At 40.6% G+C, this 19,924-nt stretch overlaps 1 protein-coding gene across 1 annotated transcript in view; it reads left to right on the top strand.

The window, feature by feature from the left end:
- Positions 1-19,924, top strand: part of ADCY1 (adenylate cyclase 1) — a 268,804-nt gene that overhangs the window by 203,238 nt on the left and 45,642 nt on the right. Inside the window, exons 8-11 of the mRNA XM_075921701.2 lie at positions 1,720-1,875; positions 5,065-5,259; positions 8,332-8,429; positions 15,490-15,574. Coding sequence (XP_075777816.1) covers positions 1,720-1,875; positions 5,065-5,259; positions 8,332-8,429; positions 15,490-15,574 — 534 coding nt within the window. The remainder of the gene's footprint in view (positions 1-1,719; positions 1,876-5,064; positions 5,260-8,331; positions 8,430-15,489; positions 15,575-19,924) is intronic.

Raw genomic sequence — 19,924 nt, 5'->3', positions numbered from 1 at the left:
CAAAGTAACCTGATGAAAGTGGTAGTACTTTTTTGTGTTACTCTTCTGGCAGACAGTGTAGCCTTTCAGAATTCTCACAGATCCTTCTTTGCAGGTTAACTCAGGCCAGAAGTATAAATAATCTGTGCAGATGAAGTTGCATAGCTCCTGAGAATGAAACAAGGGGTTGTGGTCTTGGTTCTAATCAGCATATCTTTACATTCAATCAAAATAAATGTGTGTTAGACACATGTTCAAAAGTTTAGCAAGTGCTTTTTCTGAATTAGGCCTCTGTTTTGAAAGAAGTAAACCAATAAACATCGAGCCCAGAATTCCTCTCCGTTATTATTCCCAGTCATGAAAAAAACAAGATACAGAGTACAAAAATGTTGTGTCCCCTACCTATGCTCCTGATCGTGACTCCATGGATGTGTTCTTGTACCCTGGAATCAGTGCTGCCAGTACTCCAGGCTCAAACTTATTGAGCAAAAAAAAAAAAAAAAGGAGGGGCAAATATGTGGTCACGGCCCACTTAAGAGCTAAACCCCATGCTGGGAGCTGGAAAAAAAATGCCTTACATTCCGAGCAGCGCCAGGAAAGCAGGTGCCAGTACGTGCGGGGGAAAATCCCATTAATTTACTGTGTGCTTGGAAAATAAATGATGGTACCGTCACAAAAAATGCACTGCCTGGAACTTTACCTATTTTAAAGAAAACTCTAGTGGCTAATATGGGAGAGTGAAGTTAAGAAGAACATGACAGAAATAGTATGAAAACAAAGGGTATAAAGATAAAAGCTCACTTGTGCTTATACTTATATACTGTTTTATTTTAAGAAAAAATGGTTAATAAGTCAAATGAATATAAAGTAAAAGAAGAAATACAAATAATGTCTCTCTTCTAGTTCTGTTGCTAATGTGTGTTTCATACTCTGGGTTTCTAAAAAAAATCAGTTTTGAATATTAGGTATGTTGTTGTTAAACATGAGGGCTACGTCTACACTGCCAGGCTTTTTGTGCAAGAACAGCTATTCTTGCGCAAAAACTTGCAGAGCGTCTACACTGCACACACGTTCTTGCACAAGTAATTTTACAGTAAAGCATCAGAAAAGAGGGCTTCTTGTGCAGGAGTTATTCCTTTTCCCACGAGGAATACGCCCTCTTGCGCAAGAAGGCAGTGTGGATGGGCAACAGGGGTTTCTTGCACAAGAAACCCCAATGGCTAAAATGGCCATAAGAGCTTTCATGCCCAAGAGAGCATCTGCACTGCCATGGACGGGCTTGCACAAAAGCATATCTCTTGTGCAAAACTACATGGCAGTGTGGATGTGCTCTTGCACAAGAACTTTTGCGCAGAAACGCTTGAGCAAAACAGTTCTTGCACAAAAAGCCGACAGTGTAGATGTAGCCAGTGTGTTAAGCATATTCTTCAGAGTAGATAATTATTTTGTCAGTTTTCTTGATCAATCATGTTAATAAGTAAATTAACAGATTTTGAGTTCTGTAAAAAAGCATCTGTTGGTCCAGGTTTGGTCCCACTAGTCCACTTATTGGTTACCCTTAGATTTAAAAAGGAGAAATATTCTACCTCTGAGAAAATATGGTGGGTAATAAAATATGTTATTTGATCACAATATTAATGTATAATGTTTTCATGCTTATTGTGATCATCAGATGGTATGTATGTATGGAAGTATGGAAGTCTATATGTATCTTTTCATTTTTTTTTAATTGCCTGACAGATATTTCCAGGGCTGATTCTCTCAGACATAAAGCCTGCCAAAAGAATGAAGTTCAAAACAGTCTGCTACCTGCTGGTCCAGCTCATGCATTGTCGTAAGATGTTCAAAGCTGAGATACCTTTCTCCAATGTCATGACATGTGAGGATGACGATAAGGTAATTTAATAAGCATTCTCTAAGGTTCCTTGAATATGTGCTTTTAAAATGTACATGGCCCTATATTGTCTCACAAACTGAACCAAGAGAGGTTATTACTAAATATAGACAGTGCTGTCAATATAATCCCTTGTCTACAAAAAAAAAACAAGAATCCCCATCATTATTAATGCTATTTTTTGCTCATTGGGTAATAGCACCATTAATCCTTATGCAGAGCTCTGTTCCATATCTGTGCATTTCAGACACTATGTAAAATAGGCTTTCTCTGAGCATAGCTTGAAAAAGGGAAGTGATACCAGGCTTTCTGTCTGGGCTAGATATCCCAGAGTGCCCACTGTTGCTGGAGCTGAGTTGCCACTAACAATAATGAGAATTTTTTGCAGAATTTCCCCAGTATAGACTAAGCTGAAGTGTAGCAAATATCAGGTGAAAAGTTTCCTATACACTTACACAAACGTATGTCACAAGTGGCTACCATCTGGGACTTGTTCTTTAGAAAAGAGTTCCTGAGGCCACTGTAGACATTTTAAAAAGCTGTTTTTGCAAATCACTGGAGTTTGTCTCATGAGTCCTTCATGGCTTTCAGCTTACAGTACTATACATACAGTAATAGCATGAAGAAAGTGGATATATTTGTATGCCTATACACGTCTATTAACATGAGAATGGTAACTATCAATCATAAAGCTGATATGGTGTGGGGGAAAAAGTTGGATGAATTCTCAAATAATTTACTTTACCAATGAGTGGTGATGTTGCATAGGTTGCTACTAATATGTCAGCTGCTGCAGAGCAGGAAGTTCATTCATTGATATTTGAACTACGCCTTGGATTGTCTCCAATATGAATGAGATATACTTTAAAAAATTTCAAATCTGCCTTTCTAGCAGCATTAGAAATTTCCTATTTATGAAACTTTTTTTTGTTTCTCCCAGTACCGACAGAAAATTATAATAATAATAATAATAATAATAATAAAACAGCCTTTTTTGGGTTTAAACTTCAACTCTCTTATTGCAGTCTGCATTTGCCATTTATAGAAAGAGCATGTAACTTACGTATGACATAATAATTTTAAATTATGTCTTTGAGTAGTTTGAAAATCCATTCCATATTCTATATATCTCAATATGACAGTATTTTTGCAGGTATGCATATTATACATGCATACATATAGTATATTAGGGAACTGACTTACATTCCCCAAAGTCAGAATATTAAAGTTATTGCCATAATATTATCTTTAACTTACCTTTGTGTTTCAGGTGTTTGTAACTCATATGGAACTCTTATCTCAGTGTACACGGTGTAAGAGGTTAATCTACACAAACCAAGCTGTTATCCAAGCTTCTTTCAGAGATCATTATTCCTTAAATTGTGAAAGCCATATATAGCTCAAAACTTTGTTTCAGATGGCCCAGTATTATCTGTATCTGTGCTAAAATAAAGCTTTAAAACGATCTCTGACAAAATACTTAACTTTGCAAGAACCTGGGATATCACAAAAGTCTAAGATAAACAAGAGGTACAATGCATAATAGAAAATAAATGAAATGTTTAGTTACATGTGCACAGTTGCTGATTTCCTGTATTAAAATGGCTCACTCCATTTTAATTTCGGCAGCCACAAGAACAATTGTAACACATGAGACATGGTAATAGAGGAAATCTAAATATAAGGGAATCCCTTCATTAACCCTATATTTGTGGCTAACCTTGTGATGTAAAATTATGTGCAGTCTTATGCTGGGGATGAGAGGGAGGGAAGGAAAAGTTGTTTTGCAAATACTGCATCATTCCATTCGTTCTGAACAGCAGAACTCTTTCGGGTCATGAATAGTCTAGGTTAATTTGAGTTGTCTCCCCCAGTGTTTCCCTCTTAATTTTTTATGTCCGTGTGTGGAATGACTTCTGTTATGTGCATCAACATGGACAATGTGTGGCAGGGGTGGGGCTGAAGGATTGGCGTGTAGGAGAGGGCTCTGGAGTGTGGCTGAGAGTTGGGGTTCGGGGTGAGGGCTCTGGCTGAGGGTGTGGACTCTGGGGTGGAGCTAAAGAGGAAGGGTTTGAGGTGCAGGTTGCCCTGGGAAGAAAGAACTGCCCTCAGCCATTGTTCACCACATCAGTTTGGGGCCAAGGGAGAGGTGCCTTTCTACTACCAGGGCAATTCCTCTCTACTGCCAAAGCTGCCCCGGCACTAGGGAGTCACCTCTTACCTGGCCCCAAGGGAAGGGTGCCTGTCCCTCAGTCTGAGGAAGCTCCATGTGGAGATGCCTCTCCCCAACAACTCAAGGTTGGGGTTGGCAGAGAGAGGAGCTTCTGCCCTGGCAGTGGTAATTGTGTGGCTTAGAGAGAGGCATCCCTTCCCTGCTGCAGCCCTGAGCTCCTGCAAGGGACTTAATAGACAGCTGTAGGGGGAGGGAGGGGCGCACATTTGGGGTACGTCTATACTACAGGGTTTTGTTGACAGAAGTTTTGTCGACAGATACTGTCGACAAAGCTTCTGTCGACAAAGAGCGTCTAGACTACATTCAGTTCTGTCGACAAAGCAAGCTGTTTTGTCGGCAAAACCCTGTAGTCTAGACACAACCCTACATGCCATAACACCTTCTGTTGACAGAACTCTGTCGACAGAAGGCGTTATGCCTCGTAAAATGAGGTTTACCAGCGTCAACAAAACTGCTGAGTTCTGTCGACGTTATGTCGACAGAACTCAGCGGTAGTGTAGACGCAGGTATAGTTTTGTCGACAAAAGTCCACTTTTGTCGTCAAAACTCTGTAGTCTAGACACACCCTTAGAGGAAACTTAGGCTAATTCACACACTTGAATGTCTCTCATTTGTGATCCATTTTCTTCTTGCTTCGCTGATCAAGTCACCCTGAGTTGAACTGACTGTCTCTACACTGACAGAGTACAATGCTGTCTGAGGACAATATGAGAAGTGAAGTCAGTGATAGTCTTGCCTTTGACTTTAGTGGGAGTTGGGAAATTGTAACTGATTTGTAACTTCACTGGGACAAGGACTATGTCTTTCTGTGTATTTCTCTGCAAATTTGTATTTGCTTAGCTCCACTGAATCCCGATGCTGACTAGGGACTTGGCAATAAAAATTATGAGACATTTCAAATCACTGATAATGTCATTGCAGTGAACAGAAGTCATTCTTGTGTTTCTTTCTGCTGCAGAGGAGAGCATTAAGGACAGCCTCTGAAAAACTCAGGAATCGCTCCTCTTTTTCTACCAATGTGGTATACACCACTCCAGGAACTCGAGTAAACAGATACATCGGCCGTTTGATAGAGGCCCGGCAAACAGAGTCTGAGATGGCTGATTTGAATTTCATTACCCTCAAGTATAAACAAGTTGAACGTGAGCATAAAGTAAGTGAGAATTTTAATAACCTCACTAATCGAAGATAATTGCTAGATGAAGTTACAACTTTGTAGATAAGGTCCATGTTTTGCTCAATATCTTTTAAGCAATAATATGGGGCCTAAATTTCCCCTCATCCCCTGCAGAAATCCAGAGGTAGGGCTAAAATGGAGAAAATCCCAGTGAGGGATTTCCTCCCCTGTCATTCCATGGGGAGGATGGGAATTGTATTTTCTGCTTTGCATAATATGCTGCAAGGTCCATACATAGGGCCATATAGAGGGAGGAGCTCACACATCAATGCCAACAGACTTGCCTCCACAGGTCCTGTGGTTTGTTAGAGTAATCTAAGTTCTGTAAAACAGGCCACATTATCTTTTCTGGAGAATTTCTGCAAAGAAGGTGCCTGCTCTGCTCTGCCCACTACTCCCCCATATTGCACAGTCTCTGCTATGTCTCCAAATGTGGATCCATTCTTTGGAGTCTGGAGTTAGGGGACACAGCTAAGCACCATGCATCTACACAGGAGAGTCACATACACAAGTTTTCCTCTGCTCATGGAGCTGGTAAGGGACCCCCATGTTAGGATTATAGCCTCATGCTCTAGGCCAAACTGACATCATGTTTGTGCATATAAATCTGGAATAAAACCACTGATTTCATTGTAGTTAGACTGAGGTATGATCAGAATAGTCTTAATTCACATGTTAATTCTTTTTTTTTAAGTGAAGGAAGGCAGAAGGGGGTAATGGACTAATGTGGCAATAGCCCTTTTTTTTTCTCTGAGACATAAGCCATACAGTTAAGGGTACATTGTCACCTCTGATCAGAGTCCCACACACAAAACAGATTTTTTTTTACCTATTAATATTCATTTCAAGATGCCACAGGCTAATCATTTAATATTCATTGTTTAAAAAGTAAGCAGGCCCTTCTTGTATAAAAGAGTGAGGTTTACCAAAGAGAAAGGAATGGCTCGTTTTTGGGAAAAGGTATATGGAATCTTATGAAAATATATCTTCAAAATTTTTTAAAAGACATTTTGTTTAGCTGGCAGTTTTGTGTGGTGTACAGCAGAAAGCATCTTCATAGCTGCCCTAAAGCTAGAGCGAAAGATTCCACTGGAGAGAAGGGAATCCTCAGGTCATGTAAAGACCAACTCTGTGCCTCCCACTCCCTCACTTCCCTTTAGTAAGAGTAGGCACCACAAAGAGAGAAGATGGAGATCAACAGAAATAGCTTCAATATTCTATTAATTTGGGGAGAAGAAGAAAAGCAATAGTTTGTAAATTCCATTACCTGGGCCCTTTTTTGGGGAGGGAGGCTTAATTAAATGCGATGACCCCTGCCCTAAGAATTCCATAGTAGCAACCCCAGAGCCGTTTGTGAAGTGTGCTGAACCAGGGCTGTTAACTATGCACGTTCCAAAATACACTTATATCTTACAAAGTCAAAGAGTTTGAGTGTGCAGGTCCTTGGGCTCAGCCTGTGCATACTTTGCAATGGTGCACACACAGTGTTATTTAGCTGCATACCCTCTAATCTCAGCATCGCATGCTTACATGTGGGCTGTCTACACTGCACCCCTTTTCCGGAAAAGGGATGCAGATGAGACAAGTCGGAATTGCAAATGAAGCGGGGGATTTAAATATCCCCCGCTTCATTTGTATAAACATGGCTGCTGCTTTTTTCCGGCTCGGGGCTTTTCCGGAAAAAAGTGCCAGTCTAGACGGGATCTTTAGGAAAATAAAGCCTTTTCCAAAAGGCCCCTTATTCCTGATTTTAAGAGGAATAAGGGACCTTTCAGAAAAGGCTTTATTTTCCGAAAGATCCCCGTCTAGACTGGCGCTTTTTTCCAGAAAAGCCCCGAGCCGGAAAAAAGCGGCAGCCATGTTTATACAAATGAAGCGGGGGATATTTAAATCCCCCGCTTAATTTGCAATTCCGACTTGTCTCAGCTGCATCCCTTTTCTGGAAAAGGGGTGCAGTGTAGACACAGCCATGGTGTAAATCCTGAATAACTCTATGGAGCGAAACAAGTTCAGGTCTGTGCTGTTGAAACTGAGCTTAGAAAATGGCACTTAGCAAGAAAACATATTCAAATTCTTCCTTACCTGTGCAGCTCACTGTTTTCTCAGACTCATGATTTGGTTACACCAATACCAAGGATTCACCCCTATCTCTCAATAAGAGGCATTACCATGCCTTATATCACTGTTCATCCCTCAGCTGTTTCAGCTGAAAAGCAATTTGAAAGCAGCCTAGATTTTTCCACACTACCAAGTTTTGTCAACAAAAGTTGATAAAAATCTCAAGAGGATATTTAATGCTTCCTCTGTCAACAGATCATGTCCACATTGGAAGCACCATCATTGATAGTGTGAGCAGTGCACGCTGCGTATGTGTTCCACAGTGCAGTGCTGTGGGAAGGCAGAGCTGATTTCTGCACATCTTGGAATCCCCCCTCAGTCCTCTCACAGCCTTTTCAGCAACCAGGAGCAGCAGCATGATAGCTCTGTGAGCTCTCCATGCTGAAGAATGTCAAAGCATCACAGCAGTCTCTCCCCTCTCTCCCTGCAGCAGCAGTCTGCCCGCTGTTGTGTTCCCAGTGCAGGGCAGAACAGGAGCATTCCAATTATTTGTTCTTTGTCAGATCCCCAAAGGGAGCAGCTTTCACTCAGCTGTCAGATGCCTCCCACCTTTGAAAGGGGAGGGCTGCATGCCTGCAGGGGAGCAGAGATCAAAGGTGAGCACAGCCATCAGGACAGGCATTGTGGGATACTGGCAGAAGCCATTCTGTTGGCAACACAAACAGCAGAGTTGACACTGGCTATTTGTCAACAATAAAGGGTGAGGAAAAAAAGTCTCTCCTACTTGTGCAAATTTTTTTATGCCAAAACAGGTGTTTTTCCTGACAAAAGTGTGAATTAAAATCCATTCATTCCTTAGTTTGTAAATATGTGGAAATCTTTTATTTTAAAGATTATTTAAATAACCTCACAGTTATTCCTAGTTTAGAGTCAGGAAGCATGGTAGAGACACCTCATTAACTGTCTCCATGCATCTTCTCTTATTTACAGTACCACCAGCTTCAGGATGAATACTTCACCAGTGCTGTAGTTCTTTCACTAATTCTAGCTGCCTTATTTGGCCTTGTCTACCTTCTAATAATCCCACAGTAAGTATCTCTTGTTATTTAAATTCAAAACACGGCATTTTCAAGGATCTTGCACACAGATCCAAACATTAGCTGCTGTGAAGCGAGAATTGAAATGCATACTATTAGCATCAATTTACTAGATCCTGTAACTAAGCAGGAGAAATGAGAACCTAAACAACAAAAGACATTTGAAGAGATATTCTGAAAGTATTTCATGTTACCAGCCTGCTACCTCTGATACGCAATCTTTTAATAGCAAACAAGTAAAGTATGCATGAAGAAAAATATAGAAGAAACTTTCTAAATGGGATGTTGGTTAGCCTTTGGCTAATAATTCCTGCACACAAAATATTGATCTCTCCTCAGTTCTCAGCAAAGTTTTACCAGAACAGCAGCAAGGTCTCATATTTCTAATACTTTTAACTTGATTTTCTATGAAGTCTTATAAGTATTTAAAAATAAGCTGCCTTTAAGAAATAAAAGAGCCAGGAATATTTTGTGATGTATCATTGTCCTTTGATTGTATGTTTGCTGGAGGACTAATTCATATATTTAAGTAGTTAAATGGTACTTGTGTGAATTGGTTCTAATTGGTAAAGCAGCAGATATGATATCAGTGTCAAGTTTCCAAGGAGTTATTATAGTCAGCAAGTGGGAGGAATTATTTTAAAGTTATTATTATTATTTTTTACAATAGCCATTTTAAGGTTAAGATTTTCAGAAACACTCAACATTAGGCTAACTCTGTTCCCATCAAAATCATTAGGGAAGGCTGAGTGCTTCTGAATATCCCACTGTCAGCGTAGCAGGCCGCTGCAACAGCAGGTGTTCCTAGTAGGCCAATTAAGAGGTCAGGGCTGTACCTGAGATTATAAAGGCTGGGCAGTGTTCCAGTGAAAAGCTGATTGTAAGAACAGAACTAGCAGAGGGGGGAAGGGGCTAGCTAGCTAGCTGCAGAGAGTGGGACTGCCAGAGTCCCCTGGGAAGAAAGGCAATGAAAGATGAGAAGGGTGAGCTGGAAACCTGTGCTTTTGACTGGCTTTTAAATTTGGACAATAAACTTTTGCCTAAGAGAGATTGTGGTTGTGGAAGTGAACTCCTGCTACCATAAGGAGAAACTCTGCCTTATGATACCCGCATTTAACTGTTAATTCAGTGATCTCATACTAAATTTTCCCAGTCAGGATGTTTTCTTGTAGTTTAATATGGTTCTGTGATATAAAATCTTGTAACATGTTTGTGGTTGAAATAGTAATGCTGTACTTTAAAGGATCATGTCAGTTTTCATCTGAGGATTTCAAAACCAATTACAAAAAAGCAGATAACTAGCCCTCTAACGGCCTCCTTTAAGTAGGGAAAGCATAGTTAGGAAACGTTTCATTTACCTCCAAAGTAAAGCCCAGCAGCAGCATATTGAAGTTTAGGACAGGCAGTGGTCTAATATAGCAGATGCAATTTGAACTTGAGAATTCATTTAAGGGGACAAAAAATGGTAATTGGATATTGGCTCTTATAGAAAGGGGCATAGTTATTTAGTGACTGTCTGCTCTTGCCTTCAGTTTAACATTGAATCTGACAGACCACCAGCTGATCAGCACTGCAGAACGCCATGGTATTGCACTGGTTAATTACTGATTTAAACCGAAAAGTTGCACTTCCTAAATCACTAGTACCACTCCCTGCAAGATCCACAGGAGGGTTTTTGGGTAGTGTTTCTGCTGAGTACTACTGAGTAGGGCAGTTCCTTTGAAGGTTGTGACAAAATCACAGCCCACCCATTCTGAACCTTGGAAGACACAAATTCTTGCTAGGAAAGGCCTGATTCCCTAACCCATAACACTTCTGACTTGGAATTGTATTTAAATTGCCAATCAGCCCATAATGATGAAAGAGATTCTGGTCAGTAGAGACAAATACAGGAAGGAAGGATGTAGGTTATGTTATTGAAACAGGAGTGAAAAAATAGCAAAGCATCAAAACGCTTGATGAATCTAACAGGAGAAATATTCCCGGGGGGGAGGGACATGCAATAACAAATACTTCAAGTTACTTCTCTGTGTTAAGAGACACATTCTGGTCAGTCTTTGCATTAGAACACAACAGAGAAGGAGCCTTTGCTCACTCTGTTGCCTATCAAAGGGTTGTGATATTTTCACAAGGTACAATCTGGAGTGTTGGAGAGCTGTGCCCCCTCAGTTCTCTGCACTCGTACAGTCTCTCACATGTAAATTTGTCCCCATTTATACCGCAAGGCTACGTCTACATTGGCATGATCTTGCGCAAATACTCTTTAACGCAAGAACTCTTGCGTTAAAGTATTTGCTCAAGAGAGCATCTACACTGGCATGTGCCTTTGCGCAAGAGATGTACTTTTGGCAAAAGTATCTGTGCCAGTGTAGATGCTCTCTTGCGCAAGAAAGCTCCGATGGCCATTTTAACCATTGGGCTTTCTTGTGCAAGAAATTCATGTTGCCTGTCTACACTGGCCAGTTGCGCAAGAGGGCTTATTCCTGAGCGGGAGCATCATAGTACTTGCGCAAGAAGCACTGGTTTCACACATTAGACAGGCAGCATGTTTTTGCGCAAAAGTGGCCACTTTGGCTCAAGATCGTGCCAATGTGGACTCAGCCCAAAAGTGCTTCACTCAGCCAGCTTGAAACATACTGCAGAGTGACACCAGTCCCTGTCCCCCACACCTTCCAAATATGCATCTTGTGTCACACCCTTGTGCACAATAAAAGCTCATATAAAGTCTGGTGTTTCATGATTAGAAATTTAATCTGCACAAAACTTATCTCAAATGGAGTTTCCCAGACACTGCAATCTGACCACATACTGGCTTAGATAAAACAATGTAACATGTTTATTAACTACAAAAGATCGATTTTAAGTGATTACAAGTATTGAGGCACAAACATCAGGATTCAGCTACAAGAAAATAAAAGGTAAAACACAACACACAGGTAAAAGTGATTTGAAAACAACAATTCTCTGCCATAGCATATTCTAACATTTTACTGGCTGAATCTTGCAGCTGGTATCACTGCCTGATCTAGCAGTACTTCTCTTGCCTTTTGAGTTGTTGCTTTAAGTTGAGATGAAGTGGGAGAGGTAATCTGAGGAGTTTCTTGTAGCATTTCTCTTCTTTGAACATCCTCTCCAGCTGGGCTTCAGCCAACAGCAAGTCTGTGGGACAGGAGCTTCCAGCAGTTTCTTTGCCAACCTGTATATTTCTCACTTACAGCCTTCTTCCTGCCAAAGAGTGTCCACTTAAACTGGCGATAGTCTATTTGAGTTTAACACCTCACTGAGGCATTAGTGTGCCTTTTGTCTCTAAGGAACTGGTTTGTGCCTGCTTTTCTAAACTTTGAACATATCTTATACAGTAGAATGTCATAAATGTATATACAGTGTTGCCACATACAATTTACCAGGATAGGAATGTAGCATGGGTTGGGTCTATGAAATCTCCTTGAAACTCTCACCTGATGGGCTGATAATACCCCTGAGTCCATGTACCTTCTCTCTGGGTCCCCTCACCACCCTGTCCAGCTGAGCCAGGAGCTCTGTTCCCTCACATCAAAGGCATAGAGTTGGGGTCACAGCCCACAGCAGAGTAACAGAGACTCTAAAAGCAGCTCCGTTCTAGGAAGTCTCAGTCACAGGGTCTTGAAATAGCACCCAGGTGCACAGCTGCAATGAGAACAGAACCCCAGATAAATCCATTTTGCTCTGCATAATTTTTTGTGATAGAGTGCAAGCTCATAAGTTGTTCACTCCCTTTATCAATGAGAGAGAGAGAAATGCACAACTGTTGACCTCCCCCAATCCCGCAGATAACAATTATTTACATTGGGATTAATAATTAACAAAAGTGATTTTATTAAATCTGAAAAGTATGATTTAATTGGTTGCAAGTGATAACAGAAAGATCCCAAAGTTACTAAGCTAAATAAAACAAAACATGCCAGCTATACTTAATACTCTTAAGATACCCTAACAGTTTTAATCAACTTTTCTCACAAGTTAGGCAGACCCCTAGCTTGGGCATGGTCCTTCCCCATGTTCAGTCTTAGATGTTTCTAGCAGTGATCTTGGTGGTTAGCGGGGGGTGTCTAGCAACTGTCCCTATTGTTTGGTTTCCTACCTGTAAATATATTTTGACCAATATGGGAATCCTTTGTGTTCGGTTTTAAACCTTTCACACTCTCCTGGAAAAGTACTATATCCAAACATGTGTTCCAGTATCAGGTGACCTGCCATATATCTCGGCAGGACTAACCATAGTCCAGGCTTACAGGAAGATCAAGACTATTCACAGATCATTGTCTTGAGTAGCAGACCATTAAGTTCCTTGAGTACTGTTAATGGTCTTCATTAGCGCATCTAGATAGATAAACAGGTTTATACTTCATATTTCTAACTTCAAATACAGGAATGATACATGCAGGCAAATAAAATATACACATTCAGAGATTTACAAGCTTCAGTTAGGCATATTCATATTCAAAAGTATAAAGAATATGGAGGTGCAACATTCCAGAATGTTCAGTTTTCAAATGACACCTTACATGCCAGACTTTGTACCAAATTATTCATAGTATTGTGAATATAAGGACACAGTCACATAGCTCTGTCACTTTCACAATCCTTGTGATCAATTGCACTAAAAGACTTCACAGACCAACTGGTGCTTGCCTCCCCAAAGCCATTGGGGCAAAGTTAGGCTATATGATCCTGTCTAATTTCTCTGTCCAACTAGGGAGGAGACTGTATGCTTTCCCCCTTACTAGGTGATGCAGCTCTCCCAGCTGAGGTGGTCTGAGTTTGTACCTTATACAAGCCAGTGCCTTAAAAGAATGGTTGCACCTGCTTTCTACCACTGTTAGTAAATATTTATATTGCAGTGGCATCTACAGATCCAGGATATCACAATTTAGGGCAACTGAACTTTTGTTCCCTTTCTGTGGTTCAGCAAGGGCACCCGATCTTAGGCTGCTGGCTCATCAGCCATTATACATTTTGGATGTAGTCATGTGTCTCTCTTTTCCTCCTGACCGGAATGTTTCCAGGCTGCACAGTTCCCAGCCTATACTGTGAATTCCCCAGCCAGTCAGAATGATTCTCCCAAGAGGCTATAACCATCATAACTATCCATACTTAAGATACCATGCAGCTGTTTTTAAACAAGCATATTTATTCTTAAGGTAAAAGGATTACAGAGAAAACCTATTGCAAACAATAAAAGCCTACCAAAGATCACCCAAACTCCAGTTTGGGCTCTGGTAGGCAAACAATCCTTTGAACCCTACAAATTGGTTTAGACTTATAGGTTTTTCTCAGGACAAGAACACCCCATGAATAGGTCGAATCCTTCACAAGAATGGTTGGAGCTCCCTTGGACAGAAGGTTCTGTCAGTTTGCTGGATCAGAATCAGGTCCTGAATCAGTGTAAATTCAGGCTATTTATCTAAAAGTCCTTTTTTCCACCTGTGTTAGTCTCTAGCAAATCCAGTACATGGAAGCTTCTCTTGGCTATGGTACCTCTTGTAAACTGTTACAACCTGAGTAATTTTGCCTAGTCCCCTCTCTGTCCACTTCTTAGTTTATGGAGGATGGTGATTTTCCCAATCTCTGGCCCACGATAATAAATACAATTAAAATCCCCAAAAATATATTGTAGGAAATTGCCAAATCTGTTACTACAGCCCCATTATGCCAGGCTTTGTACAGTCACATAGTAAGCAGTAATTCTTGCCCAAAGGGCATACCTCCAGCTAGACTTGAGTCTCTCACAATTTAAAAAAAAAGTCTTTGTAGTATGGGAAGGCTTCTCTAAATTTTTAATCAAGGATATTTATTGGGGTCATATAGTGACTTGGAGAAATTCTGCGGCAAAGCAGTCACTATCTACTTCCACTATTGCATTTCAAAACTGTATCAGAGCAAGAATGATTTGGCAGTAACAATAAAGAGCACAGACTTAGACATGATGGGCTACCGAAAGGTTAAGACCCATATGTGCTCCCTTGATCCTGGGCCTTGCCAAGGATCAGCCTGGCCCGTGCATAAATTAGCATGTCTGAATGGATGCTGTAACTTATACCTGGCTGGCCACATACCCAAAGAACTATTCCAGCAACCAAAGATCCGCAAGGTATACGAAGGCCTGGCCATACCTCCTTTCTCCTAGTCTTATATCCTGCTTTGGGGACTGGAAAGAAATTTGACGCACGAGTTATTGTAGCAATTCCTGCAGTATCCAATATTCCCCTGTGAATGGTGAATTCTCAGGGATGAGATCTGTTACTTTTCTGTTTGCATTGTATAGAACAGCTGTAATGGAGAAGCTAAGGTCTGATTTGGTAAGTAATCAAGTGGGAAAACCTCTAATCTTTATAACTCATCATTCTCTCCAGAGAATTAACAAGAGAGGAACTGATAACCATTATGTATGAGCCAGGCCCTGAATGCTAAGTAATTAGGAGAGACTCTTTATTTATAAGGGATGTAGTACAGGATATCCTGTATTAACCTGCAATTAAAAAGTAATATAAATCCCTGAGACATAATACAGTTGAGGCTCTTAGACTGTGCGGTCCCTTGTTAGGTTCCTAATAGATACTATATGTAGAGAAATTACCAGATTCTTGAGAACTTCACTAAAGGGTTTCAGGCAGCACAATACTAAGAAGTGTTTTTTTTTTTTAAATGTGAGAATTCCCTCTGTGTCTGCCTGTTTTATGTTGTATTCCCTATAAATTATGTAGTTGTGCAGCTGCTCAAGAGAAGTTCAAATGCTCCCCAGCTGATTGGCAGAGCACCCACAGCTGGGTTTTTGTTTTTACTGGTGGTGCACATTTGCACATGCCTTGATGTACATAAAATTTATTCCACACATGGATAGAAAAAAATCTGCATACGTATGGAAAAGATTAGAGGGAACATTGATTAGGAGGGAAAATCCCACTTGCATTGCTCTGATCTACCAAATGGCATTAGAAAAACATGAATACAGCTAGCTCAGATATACAGTTTGGTTTCATTGCATAACTGCTATGGGTTTTTTTCCTTGCAGGAGTACGGTCGTCCTTGTTCTCCTGGTGTTCTGCATATGCTTCCTAGTGGCTTGTATTATGTACCTACATGTCACACAAGTACAAGTAAGTGATTTGAGTCTTCTTGCTACCTTTTCCTTCAGAAATTTTATTTGGTGGTGCAAGTTGAACCTTTGCAATCGGACACTCTGTGGTCTGGCAACATCCATGGTTCTGCATGATATTAGTTAGCCAGATATCCACTTACCATGGGTGTTGCCAGGTTTCTCATGGTTCCATAAAGATTGTTTACAGCCACCAGTCCTGGCTCTCAGTGTTGTGTGAAGTTTTTTAGCTCTAATTTACTTCTAAATGTCTTCTAAGAGCTTGGTAAGCAGTGAAAGTGTTGGTAATGTTACCAGACAATATTGACCTTCCATGGTTCAGCAAATTCGCTGGCTCGGCACCAGTCAGGTCCCAAGGGTGCCAGACTAGAGAGGTTCAACCTGTAGTTATTTGTAACGTGACACAAACGTGCTCTTCATAGCCTGATGCACACTGGGTATTTTTCAAATCTGTAGCAAAGCAACGCATTAGAAACTCCCAACAGAGCCAACAAATTTGGGCTGACTGTGTTTCAAAATGTCTCTTTCCTTCTGCTACACTTACTTTTGAGCAGAGTGGCACATGACTCTTTATAACACCATTATTTCATTAACTGTAGCATCTCACTTCTCTCGATCTTTGTCACCCACCAAACTGCTGAACCCTTCCACTTGTTCCTCCAAACAAGTGTTGTGACCTGACTTCTTCCCTGGCAATTGCTCAACACTCAAGAAGCCCCTTCCCTTCTGACTGGTTTCTAAAGGAATGACAATATTGCAGTTACAAGGTGTGATGGCAGCTGGAGTAGACCTACCTACTGTACAAACCTCTTGGAACTCTGAGTAGTCACTTCAGCATGCAAGTGCGTTGTGACTGCAATGACCTGGCTAGGCTAACTGAGGAGAGGCAGAAGCAAACCATGAGAAAGGGCTAATCTTAAATTTGTAAAACTTTAAGGGGAAAACCCCCAAATTGTACCAGAAGCATAAATTAATGTAAAACATTACCAAAAACTTACTACTTTGATAAACTAGAGATTACCAAACACACTGACCTTTGTGAGACTGGAGGTGCTCTTCTTCTGTACTCTGTGTAATTAATACCAAACACATTATTATTAACAAATACAAATATAATTATGAAATACATTGTGTCACTTCAGAGAGGAATCAGTTTCTTTTTTCCTTTGCTTTACTCTGTTCTTTGCTTCTCTTCCACTTGAAATGATCTTTAGAGTGATGATCCTGTGGCTATACTTCTTTTCTCCAGGTCTGTCCCCAAGTTATTCTTCACCCAATGGGCCCACCTCACTTGTCCATTAGGTACTTCTGGACTTTATTTCATCAATAGATAGTCAAATAGCCATTCTCTCTATTCATAGACTGCAGGTGGTTTGTGGGTGAGCTTCTCATTTATTGTTTTAGGATCTACTTTCATATAACAATAGGGGGCTGCACCCTCTGCTCGCTATGCTTGCCTACCCCCCTCTGTCCGGCCGCTTTCACTTCACTGAGAGAACCTGATGATGTGATGACGCCATTCTGTCATCCGGCAGGAACATTCTGTCTAGCAGGAAAAATATTTTTATAGAGAGAGATTATTTTCCCACCAATTATAGTTCCTTTCAATTGTTTCCCTTTTCTTTTTCTCTGGTATGTCTGCAGATCCTCTGCTTCTCTTCTTGGATAGTGTATGCTCACATGCCTCCGTCTCTTTCTTTTCTGCTTTTTTGCTTCTCGTGGCCAAAAACCTTTCCTATCTTCCTTCTTTCCTCCTTCTTACTTCCTAGTCCCCAGCTTTTGTTCTCCTATTTTATCATCTCACTTCACACCCTAACTCTGGTTCATCCACTAGCTCAGCATCTAGCTTATTTTCCTTCCCTCTTTCTTCTCTTATAGCTTTGTCCAACTGCCCCCTCCTGGCAAATTCTGAACCCCTCCCCCAGCTCGGGCTGCCCTCTCCCCAGCTCTCTCTATCTCTCTCCCCAGAACAGCATTCTGTATTTATGCCACAAAGCTGCTGCAGGTGCTAGTTTCAGGATCATGGTTACTGCATAAACATAGCCTTTGACTGTAATACTGGTAAACTCTGGGTCTAATGTTTCTCCTGTTATGCCCTATTGAACACCGTGCCAGTCTTCCAATTTTTCCAGACTCTTTGTTCATCCAACCATCAAAGCTCCTGTTGACCTCAATGAAATAGTGTCTTATAGAAACAAACTCTGGCCTTTTCAAACTTGTAGTGCTGATTAATTATTCGGTATGACATTTTCAACATGGCAATACAGCAGAGGCTATGTCTACACTGCAGAGCTTTTCTGAGATACCAGAGGAACCCAGGAAAAGCTCTGCCGCATCCAATGAACGTGTCTGCTTTTCCAAAAAATTTTTTGGAAAAGCAGATGCATTTTTTTGGCATCCCTTTAAACCTCATTTTATGAGGAAGAAGGAATGTTCCGAAAGAAGTTTTTTCCCAACATTTGGTCCCGTGTAGATGGACCAAATGTTGAAAAAGCCTCTTTCAGACGAAAAATGGAAAAAGATATGCAAATTGCAGTTTGCAATTTGCGTATTTTTTTCCAACTTTTCCCTGCAGTGTAGACATAGCCAGAAAGACATTCTGCACATTTCAGAAAGAGAAAATTGTTTCCTTAATAAGGTAAGGATTGCAGAGACTAATTTTTCCAGTGAAAAGAAGTCCTTACTGGATTAGTCTTCATTTGATATTCTCAAATAAAGATCAGGGGGAAATACCAACACAATTAATCAGCTCTGCTGATTAGTACACAATTGTTTTAAATTAAGAAAAATTCCCTTCGGTTAGTGGAGAAGAATTGTTTTCTTGGAAACATAAATAGTTTAATTAGCAGAGTAGTTGGTAAAAAGCAAATCTTTATTTACAAACTTACACAATTACTTGGGACTAATTTTGTTAGTCTTTCTCAAAAAGCCTCAGTAGGTCCAACTCATGCAGTTTGTAGGAGACCGTTCCCTTTATTAAGGTCCCTCGAAGCTAATATAAACTTAAGGTATACCACTGCTCTTGTTAGAGTTAATGACAATCCCAACAAAAGTATACAGCAACTCACTGATTGAACCCTTTGTTGGAAAACAGAGAAATGGAAAATTCTATATGTAATATCAGCAGTTGCTAGAGAAGCAACTTTGTCAACATAGAGGACAATGTGTAAAGATGCTGTGTTCTGACCACGTTTACTGCTGTAGAAAAAATTTGCTCCACAGTAGAAGTATTCTTTTATTGGTTATATCACAGATGTTCCATCATATGTTAATGATATTAACAGATGATCTTATTGATTCCTGACATTTTATTGTACTCACTATCCCATTCTCTTTTAAACATGTATATAGCAATCTATTATTGATATTATAACAATGGTTTATCTTGTCATATCCATGTGGACTTTTACCCCTTTGTCCACACTGTAGCTAGAATGTATGTATTTCAGGATCACATAATACGAATCAAGTTTTGTTTTGCTCTTTTGGTGTTCTTAATGAGCTATTCCTGTGTTTTTGGCAATACAGATGAGTACAGTTCTGCTGCAATCACCTTTCATACATTCTGTTACCATCATGCCTAGACTTATGCTTAGAGGTGACACAGCCCTGTGAGTCCATGGTTCCATATGTGAAAAGAAGACCAGGGTTAGGGTTCCAAGAAATACTAGCTGTTCCTTCAGATGCCTCTTTGTGGTACTCTGCAGTGAGGTGAACATGGTATTTTCTCTGTTCCTCATGTAGTTAGGAGGATATCATATGTAATCCAATTTAATTGGGAAGACTCATTAGTCTCTGGTTGGCCTACCCAGCGCATCTTGAGCTTCAGAGTAATTCAATATCCGGGACAGGGCAGTACTTGTAACCTCCGGTTGAATTGTCAGCCATGGGGATCAAAGATGCCTAAGCCAGAAGATGCACAGCTGTTAGCCAAAGCTGTAGCCAAGGCTGTAGCAGGCAAATTTAACTTTACTTGGCCTCGCCACCACTAGAGGAGGACAAAGGGCCACACCAAACAGACTTACATATATTTACCAGCAGGCATACAAAAATTGGTTCTTCTCTGGCCTAAGCCAAATCTAGACCAGATGGGAGCTAAGCACTTTTCTTCTCTTAGAAACACACTGATGTTCCCCCACTGAAGCTCCTTTTGTCTTGATCCTGCTCCCATTCAAGTCACTAGGGAAAAAACCTGAATGGTGCAGGATCAAGTCCTACATATAACAAATTTGCCACTCATTTGCAAGCCAAGGGGACAACAAGGAAGCAAGCAGCTCACCAAAAAGATCAGTATAACTCAACCCAGCATGAGTGCAAATTCCAGGTAAACTGTAATCCTGCCTTTCCCACC

Source organism: Pelodiscus sinensis, chromosome 2 (assembly GCF_052426305.1).
Source record: "Pelodiscus sinensis isolate ZL-2025 chromosome 2, ASM5242630v1, whole genome shotgun sequence".
Classification (NCBI taxonomy): Eukaryota; Metazoa; Chordata; order Testudines; family Trionychidae; genus Pelodiscus; species Pelodiscus sinensis.
The sequence above is the reverse complement of the archived record's forward strand: the minus strand, read 5'-3'. Positions and strand labels throughout refer to the sequence as shown.